Genomic DNA, 19535 nt, shown 5'->3' on the forward strand with positions numbered 1-19535 from the left:
CCCCTCCATAAGTATCTGTTTATTTTTATGTTTTCTTTCCAGAGGGAGAACTTCCATACTGCTCCACCCCTAGCACAAGGGCTGGAAGGGTGAGCAGACAGAGAAGCCCCTCACAGCTCTTCTCATTTGCTTCTCTTCCACCTGCAGTGTCCCTCACGCCCTGTCAGACTCTCACACCCCTGGCAGAGGCTGCCCAGGGTAGTGCTGGTAGGAGGCCAGTCCTCCTGCCCTTCCAAGCCCCCAGACCAGGGCCTGAGAGGAGGCAGGCTGGGGCAATGCTGCCCACATGGCCCACAGACAGGTCCTGCTCCTGGCTGTTGACCCAGCATCAAATTTAGTGCAATCTCCCTGCAGCAGTGACCAAGGATGTGTTCTGTCTGAGTGGACAGAGCAAACCCCAGACAGAGGATGACACTTCAAGACAACCACCTGAGGCCCAGTGTAAATACAATCACCTTATAAAAGAAAGGAAAACTGGCAAACAAAAATATTTCTCCTGGCACATGAGTACTTCCATATTCATACAACATTTAAAAACACACAGAAATGAGTATGCCCTTTCTTCAAACCCTCTAGCAAATTCACTTTCACTCTTGGCAACCTGCCATTTCCTCATCCCTCAGCTCCTTCACCTTGACAGCAGCAGCACCTTCCTATAATCACATCTCAGCCCTTCACTGTGTCCTCTCACTCCCTTCTCTGCTTCATCTCCTGCTGAAAGTCCTTCTAGAGCAGTATCTAAAATTTCTGCCATCACCATCCTGAAATACAACCCATCACAGGCCTGACTACCCTTAGCAAAAGCAGGGAGAAATGCTTGCTGAAGTCCACAGGGCAGCTTTTCCCCGGGGGAGGGTGGTGTGACTTGGCCTCACACTGTGAACCTGCCCCTTCAGCCCTGCCTCTCCTGGGACAGGAGCCCATGCAGGTTTACAAACTGGCCAGATTAAGGTAGGTTTTCTCCAGTCAGAGGCTCTGGAAGGATTATTTGGCTGCAACATATCATATGACTTTGTTCTTAGAGTTACATTTTAACTGAGAAAGTTTAACAAGTATGACTTATGGGCTTCTAAAATTGGCAGCAGAAAAATGAGCTGAGGAAGTCATGGAAAAAAACCACAAGCAAGGCCATTCCATGTTATGCACAATTTCTGGGCTCTTTTTCCAATCTTCTGGGTTTTTGGATGGTGGAAAATATTTTCCAGCTACACAGGCCTGGCCTCACTGAGTATGTATTTATGCCAAGTTTATAAAAAGCAGCTGCAGACAGGGTTGAATGAAAGGATTACACTGCTGTCTGTCTTCCAGAAGGTGCTTCAGTTCACACCCTGTCCCATAGAGCAAAGCTTGTTTCTCAAATCTCCACGAATTTATGTAAAGAGGGACAAAATTTGAACTACACAATACAAACAGCTATGCCTGTGCATGCAAATGGACATGCATGCTTGTACGTCCAGCTAGATAGCTAGCTAGCAGCAGTTTGTAGCCACTGCTAACACTGACTTTTAGCATTCAAAGTTTATCCACCATTCCTCCAATCTCTTCCCACCTTACAGCCCAGTCCATCTTCCATAAATACAACAATGGGGAGAGGACTTTCAGGGTCTCAGTGTACTCCTGCTCCCTGCTTCACATATACCTGCTCTCCAGCTTCCCCCACTGAAATTCAGACTTCACCAACCTCACGTACTCTCCGGCTGCCAGGCTTTAAGGCTAGAAGGGATTGCAGGAAGTGTGCAGCCTGACGTCCTCTGCAGCACACTGCCACTGAATTTCAATGAGGAACCTGGGCAGCAAAGACATAACCTTAATTTTCATCCATGTCTTGTCACAGCCTTGGCCTGATACACTAGTCACAAGACAAGAGTCACAAATAATTCTTCACTCTCCTAAACAGAATAGCTACAGGGGGTGTGGGAAGGACACAAACTGAAAGTAAATGGATATAAAAAGGTAAGGTAGGTGGTAAGCTGCAGATTGTACATTACAGATCTGCACCCTGCTGTTTTTGCAGTTGAGTATCTTAGAATCTGAGAACGACAGTATTACATCAGGAATATCGGTCAAGACAATATTTCCTGGCAATTGTTTGAGAAATGCTTTTCTCACAGCTAATTGCTCCCAAGAGGCTGTGTTTTCTCTGTTTTTAGAAGGAGAGCGATCAAGAAAGAAGGTTTTTAAACCTCTGCACCCCGCTGTGGGAAAAAGAATTGAGAAGGGGGAAAGGAAAAAAGAAAGAAAAGAGAAAGGCACAACAGCTGTAATGTTGTATGAAATGATTTTGTTCTGTTCTCTTGCTGGGGTGGTGGGTGCAATCATCAGTTTGGCAGAGATAAATACAGAAAAAGCAAGACATTTTACAGGAAAGAAAAGGGAGCCCCAGCTGCAGGAGTACCACATTGCCATCTAGTGGCACTGGCTCTGGGAAACGGGGCTCCGCAGGCTCTCCATGCCTCCCCTCACTGGTACAGGTCTCACGGCATCTACCTGAGCACTGGGCCAGGCTCAGCCAAGCCTGACAACTGCAGAGCTGCCTGGTCTATAAGAGATACATGTAGGATGGCAAGGGGAGAAGGGAAAAATTCTACTAAAAGGAAGTTTAAGGCAAAGTTGGCTTTGCTGGGAAAAGCTGGTGCTTACACTGAGGCCTGCGGATTCCCGTCTGCACGCAAAGCCACCGCAGCCTTGGCATATCTGACGACTGTCACATGGATGTCTATAGCCAAACGACAGGCTGGCAGGAACTGCGAGCACTGCCTTGTCTTGAGGATACAGGTCTGAATCTACAGCTGATGCTCTGTTCCCAATCCTGTCAGACCAAACACCTCAGTCCCTGAGTGCCCAGCTGCAGTGTCACCCCTTAAAATTCAACTCTGTAATGTGCCTCTGTGATGACACATTTCCTTTGGATTCTGAAAAGAATACAAATGTTAACCTTTCAACGCTGAAAAAAAGAAAAGCCAAAATGCTAAGCATCTTAGCAAAAGGCAGGCACTCCACCTTTGGAAGACACCTAGCAAAGGACAGCAAATGAATTACTTTGTATGACCTTCACACAGTGAGTTAAAGAGAAAAAAGAGCTTTGGTGTATACGAATTCTGGTGTTCATTGAAAGATGATAAATTGGGATGTCCTGGCTGCAGATTTCCATTTAGCCAGAAAAAAAAAACCACTCCCAGTACCTGAACCCTGCCAGAAGAGACCATCATTTTGGTAAGCAATGGAAGAAGCCAAGACTGCCGACAAAGCTCTGCCTCATGGCAAAGTGCTTTCCATTCTTGCACTTCCCACTGGAAATAAATGCCCACTCTCACACTTTATGGGCAATGAAAGGTGATTAGCACCTGACTGCATTTGGCCCTGGTGCAATGGACAGTATGTCTAGCTAATCATTAGCCCTGTCTTTGGTCCCGGAGTCCTCTTAAGCTTCACAACAGCACAGCTGTAGTGCATGTGTCCTAAACAGCCATGTCAACAAGGGTGATATTCTTTGATATTAGCCAAAATAATATGGTCTTCCAAGAAGAAATGAAAATGTAGTTAAGTTCCCAAAAAAGAAGATAATCTATGCTGCTCCAGGGAATCAGTTTTACAGCAGCACTTCTTCAAAAGCCCAGAGTGACAATCTCTACAAACACTTTGGTGACTACAAATACTATGATGATCTATGAATACTTTTTACAGAATCCCTACTGCATTAACCAACATCACTACCACTTGTGTTGCCATCCCCTCAGACCAAGCATGGAACACCTGTGATGTCACCAGGAGTTGGGGAGGCAGAATTTGAACAGTAAGATTAAAAAAAGAGGAAAAGCCATGAAGAATCCTGAGCCTAAGCCATTGCTGGTTGTCAGAATGCAATCCATTTCTTAATTTTGTTTTTCATTAAAATCAGGGTGAGATCACTGTTTTTATTGAAAATGTGCTGACCAAGGTAGGAGACATCCATTTGTGAAATGATCTACAGTCTAATGGCAAACATTATTAGGCCTGTGAAAAATGTTGAGGGCAATACAGCAGAGAAAACACTGTTCCCAACCTTAGCAGAGTCTCACAATAAACATCCTGGAAACAATGAAAATGGAGGGAGGAGTTCTACACAGGAGCAAATTGTTTTCCCTGCTTCATATTTTATGAGAAAAAGCATGGGAAGACCACTGCCCAGTATCAATACATTCCATCCTGGGGTCTCTGTGTCCTTTAAAAAAACCAATTCAGCTTATCAACACTTACTTCCATGACTGCCCAGAGAAGCCAAGGCGCCCAAGTGGTTACCTCTAGCTCCCACTAAGAAGATGGTCTGTTGGTTCTTATGGGTAGCAGAATACACCAGTCTGATATCTGACTTTCTGGATATATGACTACCATGTAGCCAGCTCCTTCCAGGCACATCCTCCTCTCCTTTCCAGATACTGGTTCCAAAGCAGAAAAAGGGGGACAGAGCAGTCCTGACAGATAACAGCTGTCAACAGATAACATCTGCTCTAACTACAAGGACTTTGAGCATCAGAAGCAAGCTTTAGAAGGGTGCATTCTTCTTAAGGATGGGTCAACTGTCCAAAATTGGGCTACAATTTTCTCTCAGTAAAGTACCTCTCCAGTTTTTAATCACTTTATCAAGTTGTCATGTACTCAGTTTGCAATCCAACATCTAGGATGGACACTGGCTTGCTGCATTGCTTTCTAACCTGTTTGCCGTATTTATGCCTGCTTAACACCTGTGTCCCAGCTCTCCTACTTGTGTGATGGCATCACCAAATTACAGGCACTATAGTGTAGGCTGATTACTAAGTTTAGACAAAACAGTTAGAACTCCTTTTAAAGTTGCTATCAAACAGCAAGCCAGATTTCTGAAAGATTGTTTCTTACATTTACGATGCAGAAGCCACTTATGAGCTGCAGGACTGCCAACAGAGTAATTAACCCAGTGCTCGACAGTTCATGCTATTTAATTTTGGTTTGGTTGAGGGGAGGTTTGCCTCAAATCTTCTCAATTACAGAGTGCCTTTAGCAGTATTTTTTTTTCTTTTGGCAGGTTTCCTGATTTATGATGGTTGGTTGAGATCCACCAACCAGTCTGAAAATAATGGGATGTAGAAAAGAAGTAAGCTTTAGAGCTTCATTCATAATGCAGATAGACAAACCACCGAGCCAATAACTTCTGAAAAATCATACTATCCTAAACCTTACCTTCTCCCTTCCTGTGTCACTGTCCCAATGTCCTGCTCTTGACTGCTTAGGAGTTTCCATGAGGAAAGGACCATGGAGTGTAAATTACAGGATCAGGGCCGCAGGCTGTGAGCTTGCAGAAGCAGAGACTTCATCTTGACAGATTCTTCAGAGTGCCACACACATCTCTGCTGATACAGAAGTAATAATAATTTCATGCTAAGAATTCTGCCAGTGCCAATGGCCAGTAGATAACATCCCTACAGAGAAGTAAAAAAGGGCCCTTAGTTCTGTCAGACATACTTCTAACATAAGCCAAAGGGCCTGAAGTTAAAGCTCAAAACTTTAGATGGAGAGATTAAGGCAAATGAAATGTAAATCAATAGCAACCCCTCATGGTTATACAAATTCAGCTGACTGTCATTATAGCAAACACCCAAAGGAGAACTCAATTAACATGGAGACTGCAACCTGGGGCCAGATGGGGCTTCTCTTCCTTATATAGGCAGAAACTTTCACCTCCTTAATTCTAGGAGTTGCTAGTCTTCATTGTGATAACTTACAGGACCAAGCAATTATGTTATACTGGGTCAATGTGTGGTGAAAGCAAATTTCCATCCAAACCAGACTGTTCCCACCAATAATGAGATACTGCTAAGAATTGATTAGGCTTGTACTATCAATTAAAAACACCACAGGACAGTTTCTCAAAGAACATGCTTGATCAAGAATCCCTTTTCTCCATTTCACCATTTAATTAGTCACTGCATTATAATTAACAAATTCATGCAATAATCATTGTCATTTTAATCATCAAAGCTGAATGTACATTCCTACTCATTAACTGCTATTAAATACAATAAAAGATGGTAACCAGGCTGCTTCAGAGCTCCAGGAAATGCTCTTTTACATACACCCCGAAACAGGTAAAGATTGGTTCATTAATAGCAAATTTCTGTATCTTCCAGGCTATCTTACAAGGTGTAAGATATCCAGATCGACCTAAGGAAGGAGGAGAATCATGGTTTGCAGAGACAGTATATTTTATTAAACAGCTCACTTTCTCTACATACTTGCCATGTTTCAAGCAGACTTTGAAGAATCTCTTACTAACAAGTTCAATGCTCGAAAAAACACCAATCGACAGATATAAGGGCTGAAAACATCCAATTACTTGTATGGCTTTGTAAACACATTTTCCCTCACAAACACAGCCTGGGAAGCAGAGAAAAAACACTTCTGAAGTGCAGGAGTAGCTGAGATCTGGTCACAAGCCAGGGTACCACTACCATACCAACAGCTGCCTCCAAGGCACAAGAGACCCCCATCAGCTCACTTCACATCAGCTAAAGGACTGCAACAGGGCGAGTAGATTTTTCCACCTTAAGCTGAAATTCAACCACCAATTAAATAGTATCCTGTGACCAACCTGTAACATCTTTTCCCCTTGGTTTTTTTTTTTTTGTTTTCTGGCCCTCCTCCCATGGGCCATCACAGCCAGAATCCGGCTCTCAGTAGTCTCAAGATGTAGACTTCTCTTCCAGCCCTACTGCAGTTAACAGGTGCTCTCCTTTCACCCCATAGCCAAGCTCATCCAGAAAAATCACAGCTGAGCAGGGCAAAACTCTTCTCTTAAATGCCCAGGAATGAGATTCAGTTGCATTCTGTTGCAGAGCTTAAGCTATACAATGCAGCTGGCTTATCTATATACTTGATTTGTGTTGAGGGATGGAGAGAAAGAAAAGGGAAATCCTTCTAATCACGTCATCACAACCAACCAAACACATAGGAAAGCTAAAATTAGGTATCAGTAGAAACACACACTACTGACCTTGTCTCATACACAGTACCATACTTGTCTGGACAAAATGCTGCATTGCATCACCTCACCAGAGAGGAAAATGTAACAGCTAGGATTTTGCAGGATGAGCTTGCACAGAACTCGTGTGCAGAACTGCCCTCTGCTGTTTAGAATCAGACCTGCTCAAATGAATGACAGCGAGACAAAATGAGTTGACAGCTTTAAGGGTCCAAGTTGAAAAGAGGCAAAACCATCTGAATTCAGCCATCTTCTGCCTCCACACACAGCAGAAATTTTATACATGAAACACACTCCTGTCTCACACCCAGACAAACTGGGAGGCTGCGGCCACATTGTTCTAGCTGCAACCTGGGGCCAGATGGGGCTTCACTTCCTTATATAAGCAGAAACTTCCACCTTCTTAAATTCTAGGAGCTGCTAGTCTTCATTATGATAACTTACAGGACTAACGCTCCCTTCAGCAACTACCAATGCACTGAGTGAGCATCCATGCAAAGTTTCTCACCCTACAGAACATCCTCAGGGTTTTCGGGAGGTGAGTGCTACAGGAGGACATGCATCTATCAACCTGTTGCATCGAGGCCTGACCTTCACAAAACAGGAACTGGAATTATATGTCTGAAGTCAAAAGCCTGTAGGACAGAGGCCTTGAAGAGCACATGGTTATTAGCTTACAGTAGTGATGGGAAAACAGTGTAGTGACTATATCAAAAGATGTCTACTAAATATTCTGTAAAACTAGGACCTGTAAGCTCACACTGCAGGGAAAGAAGTGAGAATTGGGGTTTTCTTTTCAAGAACATATGGAAACCATTGCACTTTGAAAAAGCCTCCCATTATCTAGAGCTGGACTGCTGGACAGGCGGGTACAGAAATATCATGAAGGACTAGCTGTTTTCTGTGGTTTCACTCACATATTCATACACAGGACATGGCAAGTTATGCCCTCCAAGAACAGCATCCGATGTCCACATCTTCTTTGGGAAGCTCTGTTTTGTTATGAATGTAGAAAACAAGTGCTGTCCCCTGCACCAGAAGCTGTTTCCAGAGCACCTCTGATGAAAGCTACCTCAGTCCTTGGAATTACACAGAAGTTTCAGCTCTTTGCAATAGGCTTTTGGTCAGATTTGACTGCTATGCCAACAAGTTTTTGGTCATAAAGGAGACCATAAGCTACATTGGTTTGTGTAAACATTAAAAGCCAAACCCAAGACTTGGGTACAACAGATGCTTTGAAGAAATTGGGCTTTTTTTTCACATCAGCTCCTTTCATATCCTTATGTTTAAAAATGCAGAATCATGGGTGTATGGTACAACACTCCTTTGAAACGCTCACTAAAAGCACTGAGTGACCACTTCAAAGATTCCCTTGAAGTTTAGTTCATGTTAACACAATCACGTAGGGCTACTGTTCAGCCTTCAGGACGTCAAACACACCATCAACAGATGTACAAATGGAACTTTAGGAAGATTCTTCTGAATGCATAAAGAGCTGGAGCCTTACTTTGATGACAGCTGGCTGGACTCCTACACAGTAGGGCTGGGACTTCACCATTTTTCCAGCTAAAGGCAACGAGAATATTCTGTCATACCCCAGGGTAAAGAAATTAGTGGCAAATGATTCAGTGTGTGCCTGATCACTCTGGATCTGGGTTAGATTCCATTATCTAGAAAACCTAACCATAAGACATTAAAGGTAGTCCTGACTTCCCACCGAAGGGAAGATGGCTGTTTCTGGGAGAAAGATTAGAAGCTTTACCTGTAGTAAAATAAAAGCTTACAGCTCTTACTCAGCAGCAGCTGTGAGCTCAGCAGCAGGAATTCTACAACTCAAATGGCTCACTTCGACCTTTTTTAATTTGCACAAGTGAAATCAGTACAGCTAATGCAATGGCATTACTGCTCCTGATGAAACACATCCCCACACTTCCGATGGCTTGCGCTTTGCTTACGTCCAAAACCAGTTCTCAATTGCAGCCTTCTACATCCATCAGCTGTGCATGCCAGCTACACCAGTGTCAGCCTGCCACTGTTGGAGCAACAGCAAATACCCATTCCAGACAGTATCTTCAAGTCCTCACAGTTTGTAAGGTATTGGCTTCATCAGGAGACTGGGGGAGGGGGAAATCATCTTTAGCCTTGTTAAAAGGATTCACCATTCCTATTCCATTAGTCACAGCATTCAAAACAGGCACCAGAGCTTGCTCTAACATACTAACCAGCTACTTCTGGGCTACCAAATAGGAGAACAAATTTGTACTTAAGGCTTCATTTAAACCTATGCTATCTAAAATTTTGTTTGCATCTAATTTGGCAGGATCAAAAAACCTAAAAAGTGTTTGAGTAATACACATATCTATGATGTTTACTAATGCAGTAACCATTTGTAGACATGATCAGATTATCATCAAGTCTTCAATCGACACATAGTTTGCTAAAACATACTTAGTTCACGAGAGCTTTGCTGTAAGCTAAATTGTGAATTCAAATTGTCATCATTATACCAAAAGGTGTAGGAAATGGTTCATGTTTGAAGGACGGGTGCAACTCTTATCTTACGCTGTTTGAGTTTGTTTTTCAAGGCAGGGTGGAAGAGTATCGTTTACAATAAGATGATGATAAAAGACAAAACATCACCAGCAAGGACAGCAGGTAAATATGCTAGCAGTTCTGTCTTCATAACTTGGAAATTCATTACTTTTAAGGGTTAGAAAATAAAAACTCCAAAACATCTCACCACACTCATTAAAAATGGTATTTTTGCTAAGTATTCTAGGTGCAGAGTAACTTTGTCCTTCTCAAATAAATCAAAAGGAGAAGCGCAAACCAGTCGTTGTCACCTGAAGAGTAAAAGCGAGTAAGTTTTACCTTACGCTACCCAAACAATTCAAGCACAAGACCATACTTGCAGCAGCTGCTAAAGAAACGTTTCATACCAGCCATTAAGTTGATGCATTACAGAAAGATGCAATAGTACCTCAAATTTTATAAACTGTGTTTTCAAGAGGTTAAGGGAGAAATATCTCTTCCACGGTAAACCATCTAAGCAGACTGATCCAGTAAGAGACATTTCTACTCCCAAACTCAGCTTTTTGACTGCTAGGTGACCACAAACTGTCCGCTTAACCTCTCAAAAATTCTGTGTGAGGCAATTTCTGAAATGTTGAGGCCTATGGTTTGGAAGAATCTGCCTTTACAGAAACTTACACCAGGCTGGTTCTGTTGGCTAAAGTGCTCCAAGTACCTCACTTCTACTTGGACTATGCCATCCAGTTCCTTAGGATTAAAGTATTAGCGTTATCAGCACAAACTATAAACTGGTCTGAAAGACACCTCGAAGCATTCTCCTCCTTTCTTCTCCTTCAGTTAAAACAAATCACCATGCCAAAAATATAAAGCTACATTTTCGATTGTTTCTTCTGCCACCTGAATGATGATAGCAAAAGCAACCAGAGAACAACAGAAGCCAATCTGTTTAGATATTCAGAAACATTGAAAACTTGCTTTTAGAAGTACACTTCTGCTGCTTACTGCAGCCTTTATATCATTCACCTAACTTTCCGAAGGAAAATTTACCTAAATTCAAATTTACCACACCAAAACTTTAAGGCATCTTTCTAATTAGCTAAATTAGCTTTAGCTAATTTAGCCTGGAGATATCATTGTCTTACCTTGTCAGTGTAAATTCTTTTAAGGCAAATGCCAAAGATAACCATTTTCTATGGTCATGAAGACTAGAGACCAAAATGTTAACCGTCTTTCAAAAAAACCCACCTTCGTGCTCTTACACTCTACCCCAGATTCTACTCAAACAGCTTTATTTCAGACACTTCTATTAACAGAACTTTCACGTTTGCCAGTTACAGTTTTGACTTGCAACACTTTAGATGTCAATGTTCTGACAGAAATTGAATCGTCAATCTTCCTGCAGCCAGGTATCTATTACCATTTTGACTTGCATCTCTTTCTAAGTGATCAGTTTGGATGATCACATGTGTGTTTTCTCAGGATATGACAGAAGGTTTTAAACTTAACTATAAGCATTGGAAGACCAGCCATAACATTAAAAATAAATTTTCATGTTAAGTCACTTTAAAATCATTTGCTCTGACACCTAAATGTTCTGAAATTTAAAGTAGTACTATAGGGACACACAAGTGCAGATAAATCTTTATTGCCATAACTTTGTTTCTTCAAAAATGAGCATTGGGTTTTTAATAGGTCGTAGCTTTATGTCTTTATATGTACAACATTACAACTGTGTATTTTAATAATAATGATGTTTGTGATACTTTGATAACTCAACACAGTGTATTTATAAAATGAATTCTTATCAAAATACACTTTTCACTGGGATAATAAATAAAATCCTGTGAAACCCACCTACACAAAGTTAATTTTAACTCTGGTAGAACCCGATGTGGTACAGTCCATTAACTACTATGTTTGCCCCTTTATCCCCCTACTGATGCTCATCTTCTGGGGTAAGAAAACAGTTTTCCCCCCTGTTGTGGTGTGACCTCATTCAACATCATCTTCAGCCAAGCACTGTGCACTTACAATTCTCTGTAAGAAGGAGAAAAGCTCATTCACAATTACATAAAATTGACAGTAGGTAGCTGATTATCAAGCAATGTAATTTTACACTGAACATTAAGCAGTGTAATTACTGAGCAAACTGATTAATGTTACAAATGGTGATTTGACATAAGTTTTTAAAATCAGTTTCACAGAAATTACATGCTGTGCAATGCCTAACAAAGCCAGAGTCAGATAAATAACATCCTGTCAGCCTCAAGTGATGACCCCTGTGTGTTTTTTGGCACCTTTCTCTAAGGAAACATTTTTGCTGCATTGTTTCCCCAGACCTTTAAATATGGTGTACCTGCCACTTTTCAGAGGCATTACTAATTGTATGGACCTTAAACTGAAACGTAACCAGGCCTGAGATGTAAAGAGAGATGACTGATGCACAGCACTGAGTCTCTGCTTTGTGAGGTAACACCATTAGGGAGTATCCTTGCATTTCCAAGAACGTAAAAAGTATTATCTATTTTACAACAGACTCATCTGCTCGTGTATCACCAATGTTACCTGCACAGTGCTCGGGCTAAAAAAAGGAGGGCATTTTGTACACAGAGCTACAAACGCTTTCATTATCCAGGAAACCCCCAAGTTTCCAAGACTGTTGTGTGTTCTGGTCCTAGTTACCATTTTGTCTTTAAAGCTGGCCCAGAAGCAAATCTAGCAAAAGCAGAGGATTTGTTCTAATGGACATTTAGAGCACTTACAGACACTTAAATAAGTTTTTTTAAAAAGCCCAAAACTCAAGACCAGACCCAGCGCAAGAAAGTTACCGCTTTTCTGATCCCTCAGCTTGTACTTGGGAAAGGGTGGATCTGCTTATAGTATCAGAGCTGTGGTCAGATGTCTCTATGTTAGAACAACTTAGCATACCCTAAGTATGAGAGAAGTTTTGTACTTCTATTTTACCTTGTTTGCTATTAATGCTACACAATATTTTTCACATACATTTTTTAATGTTTTGGGTGAAAAAAGCTTCTTTTAATCTAACAACATACACATAAAACATATTACAAAAAACAATAAGACTGATGTAGTGGTTAAGAGAAGTAGTTGAACTATTTTCAAATGAAAACAACAGGGAATGTTTCAACATACCTGGCTTATTGTAGGGAGCTTAGTTAGAAGCATTTGAAACACTGGTGGTGGAAGAGTCTGCTGTAGAACTTGTAGTAGCTGCTGTGGCTGCCCACACACAGCAATGGCATTGGTCAAGTGATCAACACCTTTCTCATATTCACCTGTATAACAAATCACAATGTTTTGAAATCAACCTTCTTCTGCATCATAATGTATTTACATAAAAGATCCCTCACCAGTGGATTAAATTAGTGAAGAATCAATCCATACTTTTCCTTCCTCCTCCTTTGCTGAGCACAGAAGGTTAGAAACAAGTTTTCCTAGATTAATTTGACTCTCTAAAAGATCCAAGTATATAAAAATCATCTGCTAGCAAAGGTAAAGAAAAATTGTTACACAACTTACCCTTCAAAAAAATCTATGCTATTACCTTGAGCTAGTAGTTCCTCGCCAAGCTGAATCTCCTCAAGGAAAAACTTCTGAACTGCTTCAGCATCTTTCAGATCAGGCAACTACAACACATACAGTAAAATTGAAGTTGGCCCTAAATCAGTTAATAAACAAGTTAGCAGAAAAAATTCTCAAGTGAAATCATCACACATACACTACCATACTGTTATACCAGAACTGGCAAAAAAAGTATTTAAAGTCTCACCATTAAGTACAGAGATTGTTTCTGAAAATCAGGCTCAGGTCTCCTACTACCACACCACAAATTTATAAAGATAGAGCCTGAAGCATATCTATTTTGTTTACAGAGAAAATAATCCTGTAGCAAATGCAAAATAAATCCACCTTTTCTTCCAGGATCTATTGACAATAAGGAAAAAGAAACCAAATACTCATAGCAAAAAACTATCAAGTTCATTTATAGGTATATCCCACCAATGTTTTCTCAATTTTGAAAAGTCCTCGTAGATGCTAGAAAGAGGAAAACACCATCAAATCACACAGTAAATCTTATATTTTCTACTATATGGTATCTATCCGACACCAAAAAGGAACAACCATTTTGCATGGTAATCTATAAGCACTAAAAAAAGCTAAAGACTGCATATTTGCAGAAGCGTTTGTAATGTTGGAATCAAAACAGACCTTTAACCAAATCTGATAAATAACACAAATGAAACATCTTTCCAAACGGCACTTCATTAAACACAGTATTACCTTGGAAAGCCCTGCTCTCTCTTTGGCAAGCTTCTGTTTCCTCCTTCCTGTAAGAATAAAAACATCTTACATTTTTGATCTGATCAAAAAAGCCTTCAGATTATAGTTTGAAAAAAGGAACAAATCAAAGTTATTTTCTAAGTAAGACATGGTAATATATTCCAAATACTGAACACAAGACTGCAGCCCACTCTCTGCAACAGAGTATCATTTAAAGGTCTAATGAGGGCTGGCAGAAGCATGGGAAAGCAAAATGGCAATCCCTCTCCTGCTGGCTATGGTAAACACCAACTGTGCAGGGCCTGCAACAGAGCATACCCCATGCACTACAGGCACAAAGAAGGAAAGAGAATTAGAGTAACACAGGATTTCTGACAATGATAAGCTACAGAAGAACTGCCCACAAGACAGGGCTATCTAGTTTCTAACTGTACGGTGGGTGGATCACCAGTGTGAACTTAAGCAGGTCATACAGTACATGAGGAAACTTAACCATCTGCTCTACAGCAGGGACATGGAAACTATCAAAAGAGGTGGCAGTATCTCACCATCCCACAGCAAGAGCAATACTAACACGTACATTTCTGAAATTTGAGGAAAGCAAACATTTACAGATGGAACAAACATTTACCAATTTACTTGCTCAACCTAAAGGCACAAAGTTGGTCTCGTGTAATTAAAATTATATATAGCTTGCTTTTAAAGTAATTAGACAGGTATAATAAATATGTTTTACAGTAGCAGCTGTTCATACTAGAAAGAATATTTATAATAAGACCAGTGACTTCCTCAGAATAATCATTTTTCTAAGTCACCAGTTCATCAACTGAAATATTTACACCAATGTAACTTTCAAATAAAGACTATGGTGTTTAACTGTACTCTTACTGTTTGTCCCCAGTGTCTGCTCAGTGAACACTTAGATTGACAAGGAACAGCTGACACACAGCCCTGACTCTAATTTTGAGGCAATTTTTCAAGCTAGAATTTATTTCCAAATTTGACTTAGCAGTTCTAATGACAATGAGTTAAAAACTTACAATTCTCCACATGATGAAGATATTCAGGAACATGATTTCCAAGCAGTGGTGAATTAACATGAAATGTGTGGACAAGATGAAGTGCTCTTTTTATATAAAGGGAGTTCACATTCTAACTACACAGATCACTTTTATCCTCTACAGTACCGTAATAACCCTTAGTACTCACATTTCTATAACTTACTGACCTGTGTTATTTTACAGTATTGTATACAGAAAAATGTGTCATAAAGAATCGTAGCATACTACAATTATTCTTATAGATGTTTTCAACATTAAAGAAGACTTTATCTCTTGAAAGCTGGTACCCTCAAGTAGCTCACTCCAACTTTTCTGAAGCATTAACTTGCACAAAATTTTAAACTGCACTGCTATGTAAACCAGTTCTGCTAAGACATATGATCTAAAAGGCAAAATAAAAATTCGCCAAGAAGGCCAGTGGCATCCTGGGATGCATCAAGAAGAACGTGGCCGACAGGTCAAGGGAGTTTCTCCTCCCCCTCTACTCTGCCCTGGTGAGGCTTCATCTGGAGTACTCTGTCCAGTTCTGTGCTCCCCAGATCAGACAGGGAGTTGCTGGAGAGAGTCCAGTGCAGGGCCACCAAGATGGTCAGGGGACTGGAACATCTTTCATATGAGGAAAAGTTGAGAGAACTGGGGCTGTTTAGTCTGGAGAAAAGGAGACTGAGGGGGCATCTCATTAATATTTACAAATATCTAAAGGATGGGTGTCAGGAGGTTGGGACATCCCTTTTTTCTGTTGCACCTATCAACAGGACAAGGGGTAATAGGATGAAGCTGGAACACAAAAAGTTCCATTTAAATACAAGAAAAAACTATTTCACTGTGAGGGTGATGGAGAAGTGGAACAGGCTGCACAGGGAGGGTGCAGAGTCTCCTTCTCTGGAGGTCTTCAAAACCCACCTGGATGCGTTCCTGTTCTAATTGGACCTGCTTTAGCAGGGGATTGGACTAGATGATCTCTAGAGGTCCCTTCCAACCCCTATCATTCCGTGATTGTATGATAAAAATGAAAAAAAAAAAAAAAAAAAAAAAAAAAAAGGACACAGTACCAGAAATGTTTCACTATCAAAGCAAGCCAAGCTGCAACTGTAATGCAACATAAAATCATCAATAAAAACATCAATGAAAAGTACGAGTAACAGCGCAACATTTGTACATCATTTTCTGGAGAAAATGGTGTTTTCTTGGCATGACTATGACATCATCTAATATTACAAATATTACAACAGGTATCACTCACCAGGTTAAGCATTGAGAGATAAATTTAAAAAAACAAAAAAATTCTTCTTCTTAAGACCTGTAAGGTCTCTTAAAAAAAAAGTCCACTAGCTAAAAAAAAATCCAAGTCTCTCTAAAGGCTATTTGGGAATTCTTCCCCTACTGGTTGGTAACACTAGTTTTAAAATGTCTTTGCAACAACAGCCAAAAGTTACATTTGTAACACCACAAGCAAAAAGCAATGGCTTTGGGTAAAAGAAAAAAAATTCTTTCATGTGTTCTCTCACGGGCCTTCAAGAAAATGAAAAACATCACTCTTTTCTAACATTATTACATCTTAAAAAGGGGAAAGGCAGTCTCTGATTGAGGGAATCTTAGCCCACATGAATCTACTAAAAAGAAAAAGCTAAACTGCAGCTCTCAAACTGCACATTACTTGCAGGTCTTTCATGCACAGCTCTTATGCCCAGGGAGTAGGTTACAAAAATCTCTGAGCTGCCCCTGCAGCTTCATCATCAGCCCCACAAAGGAGCTAAGTACCAAAAAGCCATTTGCATCTTCATTTCCCACCTGTGACATCTGCCAAGTGCTTTCCTCTCACTCAGCAGGCAGAAGGTGCACTGAGGCCAACTCTAACTGTCTCTGGGCAGAGAGACTGGTGTCTGTACTTGCAGACAGAACAGTTCTGGTTTATACATTCTAGAACACCAACTGTAAACACATCTAAAATCTTATAGTCTTAAAATATCGCTGTGGAAACTAAGCAGCTCCAGATGTTTATGGCTTTGCTATCCTTTGATTCCAAGATTAAAGATGGATGTGGTCCCAAACCAGCAACACTAAAAATTGCTAAATAAGTAGGATTAATACATGCAGAACACCAAAGTCCAGTAGCCCTTCAAGCCTCCAAGGAAATTACACTTTTCCCCCTGAAACCTGAATCTAGCCACCTCATTTTTACGATGGGCTTCCACAAATTTGTCCTTCCCAAATTTTGTTAAGGCTGCATTACGGAGGCTGATAAACAATATGATCCCAAGAACACCAGTAGAAAAGATCCACTGTAAAGGTGGGTTTTCCATCAAATACCCCTACCATTGCCCAAGAAACAGTATACCTTCATCTAAAGAACTGCAACTGGCTGCTGCATTGAACCTTTTTTTAGTCATACTTTACGGCCCAAGCCTTACTCTCCAACAGTAAAAACGCTGGCAGCACTATAGAAGCATCCATGCTAATGGATCATTTATGCTACTAAACATTAGGAACCAAATTCCTTAATATTATATAAAACCTTACAACTAAAAGCAGCCCAGTGTATCTCGTCCAAGGATGGTAAATCACACAGTAACATCCTCCAAGTGACAACAGCCATCCCCTATCAAATCACAATGGATTTTTTTCCACATTAATGTTAAATTCCTAATCAGAGCCACTCTAAGGTTAGATAGGTAGAAGCTCAGATAATGAAAATAACGGGATGCAGAAATAATTGTCAGTGCTCCTGCAAAAATCTTATGTAATCCAGTATGTCCTCTACTAGATATTTAATATCATTAGAAGAACATGGCTGATTATATTCCCAAAAATTGAGTTTGCTTGTGCAAGATGAGCAAATATGAGTTTGCTATACTAAAAATTCCCAATGAATTGACTTGCAGTGCAGGGCAAAAAGTACTTGAAGGACACGTATGAAGCATGTGTCTAAGATCCTACACACATGAGCAAGGCCTTGAAGATAAAGTAGTCAAAAGACAGAAATTGCTGTGGAAGACCTTACAGAAAGTGAAATGAATACAATTGTTAAGCACCAACACTGTTCATTCAACAAATTCAATCCATTAAGCAAAATCAAAGTGTTTAAGTTCATCATCAGGTAAATACTTGTTTTTAACCCATCTAGTTATTGACTATTCCATCCATAAAACTGATGATGATGTTATATTTACTTGCTGGGAAAGTTTATGTTAATGGTAACTTTTTATTTTCAGATTAGTTATCAGAGGAACACTGTGTATATTCCCATGATAGAAACGACTCAGCACAGCTTACTTCTCCTGATTTACCTGAGCACCCTGGATGACTTTGGGTACCTTGAGTACTCGCACTTACAAGTTGTATTTAAAACCTTCACTACTTACTAAAACATTTAAATAAGTGTTGAAGATGTGAAATAATGGAGAGCCACAGGAGAGGAGCTCTGCATTTTGGATGAATCCACAGTTTTCTCTGGCATTCAGTCTTATCCTGAAAGCTAATAAGAGAGCTGTCAGGAGGGTTAAGAATGCAGGTTAAATACCTGAGGGCTGGTAAGGGCTCTTGCCTTACCACAGTAACAACTTCAATAGATCACACCGGTTTATCTGATTATCTTCCAAAACAAAATAAAAAAAAATCAGCACGTAAATGCAAAGGTGACAACAACGTGGCTGAGTGCACAGGATGGATAACAAGATTTTTTTTTAAAGGGCAAGGTGAATTATTTCTAAGTCAAACTTCTGGTGCAGAAACCACCAGTTACATGAATTGCAGAAATCAGGCTCCGACAAGACTCCCTTGTTTCAGGCAAAGGGGTTTGCCTCACGCAAATGGTGCTGGGCGAATGCCGCCCTCCAGCTCCCGCCATGCGGGCCCTGCCTCGGCCTCCGAGGCCCCTCTCTCCCCTTCCCGCCCAGTAACCGCGGCAACGTGGGCTGAAGCAGAGAGCGGGCGGCCGGGTAACGAGGGCTCACGGCCGCTGGGAGGGGGTTGGGAGGCTGCCCCCTCCGCCTCCGACGCGGCTGGGGGAGGGGGGCGGCGGCCGAGTCTGGGCCGGGCCGGGGAGCGGGAGGGCGCTACGGAGGCGCCACGTGCCGCGCTCGGCACCCGCGCGGTCCGGCCGGTGGGGGGGCGGAGGGGGCGGGCAGCGGCGGCCGCTGAAGGCCGCCAGGACAGGCACCGGGAAGGGGCGGGGGGGCGCCCCAGACACTCACGCTCCCGCAGTCGGTTCTTGAAATTGGGGTCGCTCCGTCTCTTGCGATCAAAGTAGATGCAGTAGCCGATGAAAAGAGCCCCGCAGAGCCCCGCCGCGATGGCGCTGGTCTTGCCCCCCATCATGGTGGCGGCGCCGAGGGGACGCTCCGTTTGTGCCGCCCCCTCTCCCGCGCGCGGCCGGCGCCGAGCTCCGCAGGCACCTTGGGGCGAGCGGGAGGACAGAAAGGACCCCACCTCCTTTCCGCTAACGTCATCAGCCGGCGGCGGAGTGCGCCTCGTGCAGTGCCTGCGCAGAGGCCGGCTGTCTGCCTCCTGCCGCCCGCCGCCCGCGCCCCGGCCGCTCCGCGCCCCACGGACCGGCGTCCGGTACGCTGAGGCGTAACCGTCTGTGAGACACCCAGACGTTTGTAGGTAACGCTTTGCCGCGCAGCACATGCTGCGTCTGCACCTGAGCC

At 41.9% G+C, this 19535-nt stretch overlaps 1 protein-coding gene and 1 non-coding gene across 9 annotated transcripts in view; both read right to left on the bottom strand.

The window, feature by feature from the left end:
* The window catches only part of TOMM20 (translocase of outer mitochondrial membrane 20), a 115095-nt gene extending 95776 nt beyond the window's left edge, over positions 1-19319 (bottom strand). For 5 of the 8 annotated variants that reach the window (XR_009818260.1, XR_009818257.1, XR_009818259.1 and 2 more), the window contains exons 1-7: positions 19080-19319; positions 18436-18478; positions 18249-18361; positions 13826-13872; positions 13089-13170; positions 12677-12819; positions 5194-5360 (exon numbers count right to left, since the gene is read on the bottom strand). Coding sequence is in view for 2 of the 8 variants with exons in the window: in XM_061991009.1 (XP_061846993.1) it covers positions 11516-11560; positions 12677-12819; positions 13089-13170; positions 13826-13872; positions 18249-18361; positions 18436-18478; positions 19080-19203 (597 nt within the window). In the remaining 6 variants the exon portion in view is untranslated. Of the gene's footprint in view, positions 1-5193; positions 5361-11152; positions 11561-12676; positions 12820-13088; positions 13171-13825; positions 13873-18248; positions 18362-18435; positions 18479-19079 lie in introns of those variants that run through there. The other 3 variants (XM_061991009.1, XR_009818261.1, XM_061991010.1) reach the window with 3 other exon arrangements.
* On the bottom strand, positions 18263-18397 carry LOC133625048 (small nucleolar RNA SNORA14). The gene has a single exon (XR_009818346.1). It is a non-coding gene; the product is annotated as a small nucleolar RNA SNORA14 (small nucleolar RNA).
* Positions 19320-19535: the final 216 nt, after the last annotated feature.

Source organism: Colius striatus, chromosome 2 (assembly GCF_028858725.1).
Source record: "Colius striatus isolate bColStr4 chromosome 2, bColStr4.1.hap1, whole genome shotgun sequence".
In the NCBI taxonomy this organism is placed as follows: Eukaryota; Metazoa; Chordata; class Aves; order Coliiformes; family Coliidae; genus Colius; species Colius striatus.